The 9,914-nt window shown below is 37.8% G+C and overlaps 2 protein-coding genes across 3 annotated transcripts; one reads left to right on the forward strand and one right to left on the reverse strand.

Annotated features, from left to right (window-relative positions):
- Nucleotides 1-2,809: 2,809 nt before the first annotated feature.
- Nucleotides 2,810-5,371, forward strand: LOC114749914 (cytochrome c oxidase subunit 6a, mitochondrial). Of its 2 annotated transcripts, XM_028938452.1 has the most exons (4): nt 2,815-3,005; nt 3,792-3,898; nt 4,058-4,100; nt 4,928-5,371. In XM_028938452.1, the coding sequence occupies exons 1-4, from the start codon at nt 2,891-2,893 to the stop codon at nt 4,957-4,959; spliced, it is 297 nt and encodes a 98-aa protein (XP_028794285.1). In that variant the 5' UTR covers nt 2,815-2,890; the 3' UTR covers nt 4,960-5,371. The 2 variants fall into 2 exon arrangements, with proteins under 2 accessions (XP_028794286.1, XP_028794285.1); XM_028938453.1 differs by lacking the exon at nt 4,058-4,100 and having other exon boundaries at nt 2,810-3,005; nt 4,928-5,005.
- A 921-nt stretch (nt 5,372-6,292) lies between these two features.
- LOC114749913 (dentin sialophosphoprotein-like) lies at nt 6,293-8,475 on the reverse strand. The gene has a single exon (XM_028938451.1). It carries the CDS (start codon nt 8,473-8,475, stop codon nt 6,511-6,513), a length of 1,965 nt encoding a protein of 654 aa, XP_028794284.1. The 3' UTR covers nt 6,293-6,510.
- Nucleotides 8,476-9,914: the final 1,439 nt, after the last annotated feature.

The raw sequence follows: 9,914 nt of genomic DNA on the forward strand, positions 1-9,914 counted from the left end.
AGAGAAATTAAGGGAGGTGGACTTTTTTGGTAAACAACTTTGGTGCAGAGAGCAATGGAGGCGTATGTACATCGATCTCCCATTCGGATGAAGCTTGTTGTTTAGGGTGTTTTGGAAGAAGAAACAAAACCGAGCGGAGACATCGCGGACCCACAGGAGAGTAAGTCAATAGCCACAAAAATGAGATATACGTATTATATTATATGATGATATGCACAGCGTCCACCACAAGGCAGGATTTTTGGCTAGCATGGCTGGTTTGTTGCATGTTGAGATTTTGGGCTGCGTTGATATTATGGGACAAGGCGACAGCCGAGTGAATATGCCTTTTGTTTCTCCAACCACACTAATCTTATTTCCTCCATTTTCTAACCCCTTTGCTGTTTGCTGTTCTTCTCTTCCTGACTTTTCATTTAGCCCTCTCCTTTTGTCTCTTACACCGCCGTTCACATTTATACAAGCAGAATTTTTATTTTGTTTTCTTCTAGGGCTTGCTGCAGAATTCTGAGAGAACATTCCGTGGATTTTCAACGTCTCTCTGCACTTATTTCTGTGCGCATGTATATAGCATATCTCTACATCCTTTCACAACAGCACTGTGCATATATTCTGACCCCATGTTACAGATAATCATAAACATATATATATTGAAGTCATATCATGTGACATCGTATCCCCATGATTTGAAGATTGAGAAAAAAATTTAGAACAGATCGACCTCCGATCTATGAAAAATAAATCAACATACATTTAGGAAAAATATATGTTCGACAAACTATGTAGTCTTACGTACTATTACCTAATATTATATCAAATTTAAATAACAAGGAATAAATCTATGTCCGGGCAATTTCTCAATTTTTATAATATGGATTCCGTATAATTAAATTGAGAAGGACTAACACGTATGATATCAATATTTAGCATCGCTTTCTTTTTATTAATTAAAGTTAATACTCACTGAAAAAAAAGGGATGGGGGAGGAAGGATTGGTGATTCATCGTAGTAGGATCCACCGATCCACATGTCCTTTATTCCATTTTAGATCCTACATGACTTTTATTCCTTGTTAAGTTATAGTGAAAATAATAATAAAAACGACAGATAAGAACAGAAAGGTCGGTGAGAACTGAGAAGCCGCGAAATATCACTTTTTTTTTTTTCCCCCGAGCAGATAAATATAACAGGTTGATTGCCCAATAGTCTCATGAATCCCGCGGGCGTTAAGACCTATCTAGTTTGATAAGCTACCAGGGTGTATATATTGGATTTTTACAAGTAATTCACAGTGTATGAAATAAGTTTGCGGGGAAAAAAGTTATCTCAGCTTGTCTAAAAAAAAAATGTTTAGGAGAAGCTAAAACAAGTGTCCATTATAGTAATCTTCATTAGATTTTACTGCAACTTGGCGTTGCCCGTGATTTCATTAAAAGTATGCCCAATAATGATCGGTGTAGCCTTTCTCATGCTCGTCTTTTGCTTTCCCCTTCTCTAACATGATTTTAAGCGTATGGCAATCAAAATAAAAAATAAATATCAAATTTCTAAAATTCATATGAAAATGCACCGATCCCCAGATGGGCTCCTCATAGCTTAGAAGAGTTTGTTGTGCATAAGCCCGGGTAAAAACATGCTGCTACTATGTCATAAAATAAAACATCATTGGTTTAATACAACTTTTTCTCCTTTTTATTTGCTTAGATGCATTATTAATGAACCTGCAAATGCAGTAACAACGGTTTTTTAATTTTGCTTTTCCAAAGGACCGAAAAAGGAATTCCAAAGTAAAGTCGACTCAGAGATGCTTAAAATCCAAGTAAACACGTGAGTTCAATTACATTAATTGCGCTTAACTCTTGCGAGTTTGATGCACTATAATTTTTAGTTAATGATAAATATAGCTGGACTCTTTGTATCAAAAAAAGATAAATATAGCTGGACTCTGTGAAGAACGACATGCCGTTGCGCTATATATGGACACCCTGGACCCTTCCGGGGGTCAGAGGTTTGAAATTGATTAGAATTGGTTCATTTATTTATGTTTTTGTTATAAAAAGAATTTAGCTGAGTTAAACCAGGACATACTTTTAGACTTCAGGTTCATAAAGAAACATGTCCTCGTTAACTAGACCAATGCGGGATTGGTTTATTTGTTTTGGTGCCTTACCTCTGGATAGAGCAAATGTGCTTTGACGTTACGGGAATTGTTAATGTTGTTACATAACTTATTAATCATATTACTGATGTGGTAAAAATTAAATTTTTTGAATTTTTTTAAAAATTTATTGTTAACTACTATACTAAATTTGTTAATAGCGTTAAAAAAACTTGTTAATTGCGTTACTAAAGTTGTAAAAATACTAATTTTTAAATTTTCTAAAAAATCTGTTGTTAACTACTATATTAAATTTGTTAATAGCGTTAAAAAATTTGCTAATTGTGTCACTAAAACTACAAAAAAATTATAAAAAAAAAAGTTGCCGGTCACCTGATCTTGGCAGTGGTTGCTAGCACCAAAACTCCGGTGACTGGTCAACCGGTGATGGTGCTTAATAGTTTTTTTAAAAAATATAAAATGTAATTTAATCTTTTCAACAAATTTTTGAATCTCAATTTAATTATGCGTGACCAAATAAAATTTTTTAATTTTAAATACTCCTCCGGTCCTAAATGTAAGATCCTTATACTAGAGTGTATAAGGGTCTTACATTTAGGACCGGAGGAGTATTATTTTTGTGTCATTTTTTTTTTTTTTTAAATCAAAAGCTGATAATTAAGCAACTCCGAAGGCGTAAGGCATCTCTTCAGCCAGGAGGCTTGAGGGGTAATTATAAAGCAAAACGGGTCGCTGAGGCACCGCGGGATAGACAACAAGGCTAATACCTAAGCTATGGCGACGGCGTTGGTGCGATCTACTCTTCTTCGAACCGCTCTGCGAGGAGGCGGACGAGGATCCGCTGTTCCCCGCAGAAACTTCTCTTCCTCAGCTCATCACGACGATGCTTGTGGGTCTCCTTCCTTTTCCTTTTCTTTCCAACCAAGACACACGCACACTCACCCGTTCGTTTATCTAGGTTACAATTTCTGCGTTGATTTTCACCACACACGGCGATCCGATTGTAACTTTCTTTTTTTCTTTATGCGATTTTACTTTAAAGACGATCATTCCCATTGATGGGAGCTGGATTGCGGCGTTGCTTTAGTAAATACATTTGGGAAAACGTGAATGTGTATATGAAATTGCTGTAGTATGATCTTGTTCGTGTTTAAAAATGGAGCATTGAATATGATTTATTTTTTTTTATTTTTTTTTTTGGGGTTCAATGCAGTGACTTGATGGGTGAAATTAAAATATGATTGAATTTTATTTCTGAAGTCTGATTGTTAAGCATTTTGTTTTAGCCAATAGATTTTCAAGCCTAGCTTTAACTTGAATGCGTGATGATTCGGAGGATTCAGATTTTTGTATCATTTTTGTTTTCAACTGCTTCGCAACACGCAGCTTGCACTTGAATTGCCGGAATAACCTTAAGCCACTGCTTTCCCATTGTCAGAATTGCGAAGTAAAATTCTTAGGTGTTCTGCTACCCAAATTTGTCCAAGATTTTAGTTTAGTCGATGTACTTGAATTGCTGGACTAACCTCAAACGATTGCTGCCGCATGGTTATAGGCGCGAATCCTGATTTTCCTGTTAAGAATTTGGTAGAATTTCTGCTATAGGCTTTGATTCTCCCTTATGTTATTTTCTTGCGCTACTAACTTTTTAAAGTCATCTTTTTAATTGTGTCAGACGAGACAGCCAAGTGGGAGAAGATTACTTATCTTGGCATTGCTACCTGCACTGTTTTATCCATTTATCAGCTATCGAAGGGTCATCATCACCATGAAGAGCCTCCGGTGAGCTTTTCTTTCTACACACCTGCAGTCCTTTATTGTTGTTACTTTGACATGCATACTTTTTAAGTGCTCTCTTTCTGATTCTTCTGCCTTGTGTTTGTATATGCTTTATGACAATCCAATTCACATTTTCAATATATCTTTTATGTTGTTGAGCAGGCGTACCCATATTTACACATCCGCAATAAGGAATTTCCATGGGGTATGTTTGTTTCACTTCTCTACGGTTCATTGGATATTGTAATCTCACTTTGTCTACCGTGGTTCATGCTGGAAATATCCATTACCCTAATAGTTTATTCTATTTATAATACTGAGGTCCTTGCCTTGAGTAGTTACATTTCACAATCAGTTATTACAGAGCAGCGTTTTAAGTTGTAACATTATTATGCTAGAGAAAACCACATTTGGTTACATTGATAATAATAGATCTATACTGTAAATTGAGAAAGTATCAAAGGATGTGATCAACATACACTTTTTTCTGAAAATTCTCTGTTCAAATATACTCTTATGCATTTGATGCTATTTATAAAAGTTGTGGCTGCTATAAATCTGCTTGTGTTTGTTATTTTGTACATGAGTAAATACAACGTAGCAACATTTGATTTGATCTTGAAATTAGCTCTAGCGAAATGCAAGACCATTTTCCCATGAAGTTTGTTGTAGGGTTGTATTTACCTTTTCCAAGATTGTTTATTGCTTCGGTTATGCACTGGTCCATGTGGTACTGGCCTAAGCGCCGCCTGCATCCCTCCCAATAATTTCTGGGAACTTGGATCTCAGACTAGCTTGCTCTTGGGCATATTATAGACCAGTGTTTTGACACATGGGGATTCTTTAAGCTTCATATACACACTGCTCATGTATGCTTCATTTCTTCTTACCCAACCCCTTTTTTGGGTATGATCCATGGCAAGTTGGCGACTATTTGAAATTGCGATGTTACCATTGGGCAATTATTTTCTTCAAATTATCATTTGACCTGCAATGAAAGATTGTTTAACATGGTTCTCTTGTGATATATAGGTCCAGATGGTCTTTTTGAAGTGAAGCACTAGTATTGGTGTCATGCTCAGGTTATTTTGCGGCACACTGACGCTTTACTTTGAGCCATTTCCCTTCCCTTGTCAATGTTCAAGACCACACCGATGACGGCATTTTCGTATTTTTTCATGAAATTCGATCTGGATCTTGCAGCACATTTGTTCATGTCTGCTTCCCATGCATTCAAGTAAAATAAAGTTGCAATTACATTTGATCGTTTGTTTCTGTTCTCGATCAATCGTTTGACAACTTCCAAAGAATTTGATTAAAGACAAAACAAGGCTAAAGCGATTGATTTTTTTTTTTCTTAGGCCTGATTGACTGTTTGAGAGACCCATTTTGGTAATGCACTACATATTGGAGTATAATTGTAAACGTGAAATCAGACCCACTGGATTAAGATGAAATTTTTGTACGTTTTGAATTCTTACTCTGGTCTAGAATCTTCCTGCATCAGTGTTTTGCCTATCAAATTTTACCTATTGAAGGCAGAAAAAAACGTTTGGAATGACATATAATCTGTGTTGTGTACTTGTGTTCAAGTTGGTATTTCTGGTTCCATGTGGATGCTAGAGACTTGTGCTGTGGAACATACGATTTGACAGCAAATTTTTTATGAAGAATCATGGATACACGTGATAAACTGTTTATCGATGGTCGTGATTTGAGAAATAGCGAAAATAAATTGCAGGTTAATTATGGCATTTTACAATTAAAATAAATCTAGAATTAGCTCAACCACGAAATATAATGGTTGGATTCGTTAGTGTTAAGTGTTCGGGTTCGATTCCTTGTTTGACGGGACAAACGAAATAATTGATTGATTCTTTGCCCTGTAACCCTGCAGAGTTAAAGATTAAGCAGCGGTCTCTAGCGATCACGGGTTTTGTCATTTTTCATGATATGAAAGTCCATTGTAATGTGGCGACGACAAAGTATCACTCAGAAGTATAAATAATGTAGTAGGGAAATCGTTGACTTGATGAGAAAACTTTTGAGCATGAATCTTTATAGAGATATGGTTCCTTGATTATTTTATCAGAACTTGGCAGCGACGTTACATGACATGAGAGTGTTAACGTTTAACTGGAGAAATCACTCATGATGGCTACTGTCACAGTAATTAATAATGCCGCCTGGGATTGATTTGTTAAACTACCATCCATATCAGCTGTTGAGGGAAGTGGCAAATTAAGCCAGGGACAGACGGTTCTCTTTTAGTTTTTTCCCCGTAAAGCATCCGGTCACTAAGATGGATTGATTACTAAATCATATGTTCGATGGGAAAGGGAGAAGGACTGCGTTCACAAATGGGGGGGGGGGGGGGGAAGCAAGTAGTTCCGCAAAATAAGCTGGTCCGAGTGGATTATACATATAGAAATGACTGAAGAATGCTCCCCGCCGTATTTCTGATGTTTTTGGCTGGACCCCGAAGAATGTTATGCATATCAAATTGACAAAATTAAAATTTCATAGCATATTAGCTATGCTATGCAATGACTCAATACACATCTCATGATATATAAGAAAGAAGCTGGCTGCAATGTATAATTGATTTATTTCAATCATCTCTCCGTGGCTGTATCATCATTGTGATGATTGGTTTCTGGGTTGCCCTCTGGCAAAGTTCCCAAATCCATTCGAGCCTCTTTAATATCCTCATGGATTGAAGAATCGGCATTGCTATTGTCGTTTGAGTTTACTGCGTCCTCTTTCCCATTTTGAGATTCAGCTGACACATTTTGATCTCCATCTTCATTTTCATGCGTTTCCCTCTGATCGGTGCTCTCATTTTCATTCTGCCCTAAATCAGCCGTCCCGTCAGAGGAAGCCTCTTTATCTTCAGGATTCGAAGAATCAGAGGTACTGATTGGCACATCTTGACTAGCATTCACATTGTCGTCAACTTCATTGTCATGGAAATTACTCTTGTTAGCATCACTTTTATTTTCCGAGATTAAGGATTCATCTTTGTTCGGCTTCGAGGAAGTGTCAGAAGGATTGGCTTGTTCTTGGCTCGTATCTACATTATCACTGCCCTTTTCATCACTGCTCGTCCTGCTCTGATCAGTGTTTTCATTGTCATTGTGACCAGAAACACCATTAAATTCTGATTTCGAGGATCTATCTCTCTTCTGTTTAGATGAAGTATCAGAGGAAGCGAGTTGCACCTCTTGGTTAGAATTTAGTGTATCATTTGAAGTGGACAATAAAATATTCTCCTCGGCTTTTTCACCCTGCTCAGGTTTACTAGAGCTATCCTTGAATTCTCCACTGGCAACATCTGTGTCATGGGTTCCCGATGAAGATGAAGTGGAATCAGCTTGCTTCTCTGTGGCGTCTGGTTCAGAATTTTCCGTTTTTAGCATGGTATTGTCCAAGCTGGACTCCTCTGCCTTGGAGTTTGTGTCACCAGATGCTTTCATATGGTTGTCAGTTGTACTAGATGTTGCATCCCTCTCATTCTTCAATGTCGAGTCCAGAGGATCTACATCATCTGTGGTGGGGTTATTTTGCTCCTTCTGCTGCACATCTGACTCTACCTTGGAACTCTTCTTTGAATCATCCTCTGTCCGCGTCTGATTCTCACTACCATCCCCTTGGTTGGTTGTGACTAAAGAATCGGTATCTTCGGTCGTTTCTGATACTGTTGCATCTGAAATTGATTCCTTGTTATCGAAATTGTTCTTTTGAAACTCATTCTCATCTCCCTTCTCGAACTGTTCTGTCTTGTTATCGGTTTCATCTGAGATATCCTGCGTTTTATGATCTAGAGCACTGGAGGCATCTCCTGTATAATGCTCCTCTCTGGCCTCGTCACTGCTCGTTTCCCCGTCCTGAACATTATCCTCTGATGAAATTTGTTCCAGAATCTTATTGTGCTCTTCGTATTTTTCTGCTTCATGGTTATCTTCCTTGTCTTGCTGTTGACTATCCTCCACATGTTCCTTTTCGCTGATCTCTTCGCTCTCCTTAGCTTCGCTTTCTGTCTCTTTTGTCTCTTCATTCTCCTGTTGACTCTCTCCTGTCTCTTTGTCTTCCCCTTCATCTTTGTTTTCTTGAATCCCCTTACTGTCATTTTCCTCACTAAATTTCTCGTCATGCCCCTCACTTTCCTTATCTGTCGTGGCATTTTCAGAATTCTCTTCATTCTCTCTTTCTTGATCTACAGAATCCTGTCTATGCTCAAACTCCTCCTCATTGTTTTGCTCATGCTTTTGCGACAGCGCATCATCATCCACACTATTAATGTCATCGAGCTTGTGTTGTTCATGGTGCTTGCTCTCTTCTTCATCGTTGTCGTCTTTGCGCCTTGCATCGACAACAGGATGATGGGGGTCCTTCCTCCCCAACTTCAAAACTTCACGGTCGGCTTTTATGCTTTTACTATATGATGCTTTCTTTTCATGGGAGTGTCTCACTTGGAAAACCATCCAGAGACCAACGGCAAGCAGGAGACAGAGTTGTACAGCATGCTTCACCTTGAAGCCTTTGGATCTTTGATTCCTCCGTGGAGATGACCTAAACATCTCAGAAACTGAATGTTTCTTGCTCCTCGGAATTCAACTTTCTGGAGCACCTGGCCACATAGGATCGTTATGTAGCTGATAAGAAAGAATAAATAATGAAAAATCAAGATCTCCCTCATCACGTTTTTCTCAAGAGTGCGAATATTCCAGATTTTCCGTTACCAAAGCCCATCAATGGACGAGATACAACAAATAAAAAGGACACATTTTCACCAACATTACTGATAACATGCAAGGTAGGCATCATCAGTAATCAGTAAATCACATAAAATCACGTTGAAAAATCGAACAAATAAGAGATAATTATGTTTTGACCATCAAACACCAGCTCGGTGAATACGAGTTAACGCATCACACGGATTATGGAGGGAAACCAGTTGGATAAGAGATAGTTGTCGGAGGTTGCGTATCAAATGCTGATGCAATAAAGGCATGCTCAAAGGTAATCGTGAAGCCATAAAGATCAGAAGTGACCAAATTGCAATCACATAAATTGAAGAAACTTCTCAGGAGCAATATAAATAGGAAAGCATTACCATGAAGGCATTTAAAACGTACCCGGAAGAAACAGGTCAGCAGATCCGGTAATGGGAGTGAGATGAAGGAAGTATTCTAGTTTACGTTCTGAGGTTCTTTTGGCATTTGGGGATGGAGCAGTTTCTGTGTTAAAGTAGAGAACGGCAATAAGAGGCGGTGGCAGGAGGGAGGACTTCGCTGGTACAATGCTGTGAGAATGTTAGAGGGAGATGGTTTATATTCTGGAAGATCTGGGCATATGAGCTTTGCGAGTTTTTTTTTTTTTTCCCTTTTCGTGGGGGGCACAAAAACTGATGTTAGATCTGATAGCTGCAAAATATAGGCGGATTTAAGATGGGGATAACAACTTTTTGAGAGGTACAATGCAATACATTGGATTGTGGATATGAAATGTTTCGCATTAGCGTGAAATCTTTTGATGGCATGTGGGGGAGTGGCGATTTGATGCCATGGACGAAGCAAATTGGGCCGTTTTAGATTGAGTGGTACGACGCAGTCCAATTGATATGGGATCTTTCACATTTGCGTTTTAAATATTTGATGGCATGTGAGAAGTGGTCATTTAACATCATTTTTTTAAGATGGCAATTTGTGTGATAGACGAAGCAAATTGGGTTGTTGTGAATGTTTGGTTTTCAGTAACAAAATTTATTATCAAAAAATTAATTCATATAAAATATAAGTACATGACCCTGGGTTTTAACGTATAAAAATGTAAATATATGGCTGGGCTTGGGTAATATGGGACTCTTGAAATCTATTCATAGTTTTCAAAGGAACTCCTAAATAGATCTCAATTGGAGTTTCAAATCAGGGTAATAATAAATGCACAAGTAACATTAACTTTTAAATGAGAAGTCAAAAAGAAAAAAAACAGCCCGTGAAAAAAGATTTTAAAATTT

This window comes from Neltuma alba, unplaced genomic scaffold (genome assembly GCF_004799145.2).
Source record: "Neltuma alba isolate B1F8T4 unplaced genomic scaffold, ASM479914v2 tig00006222_pilon, whole genome shotgun sequence".
Classification (NCBI taxonomy): Eukaryota; Viridiplantae; Streptophyta; class Magnoliopsida; order Fabales; family Fabaceae; genus Neltuma; species Neltuma alba.

Coding starts and splice junctions, on each gene's coding strand:
- LOC114749913 (XM_028938451.1), bottom strand. CDS start 8,475: ATGTTTAGGTCATCTCCACGGAGGAATCAAAGATCCAAAGGCTTCAAG.
- LOC114749914 (XM_028938452.1), top strand. CDS start 2,891: ATGGCGACGGCGTTGGTGCGATCTACTCTTCTTCGAACCGCTCTGCGA. Junction 3,006..3,791: donor AGCTCATCACGACGATGCTT/GTGGGTCTCCTT, acceptor TAATTGTGTCAG/ACGAGACAGCCAAGTGGGAG. Junction 3,899..4,057: donor ATCACCATGAAGAGCCTCCG/GTGAGCTTTTCT, acceptor GTTGTTGAGCAG/GCGTACCCATATTTACACAT.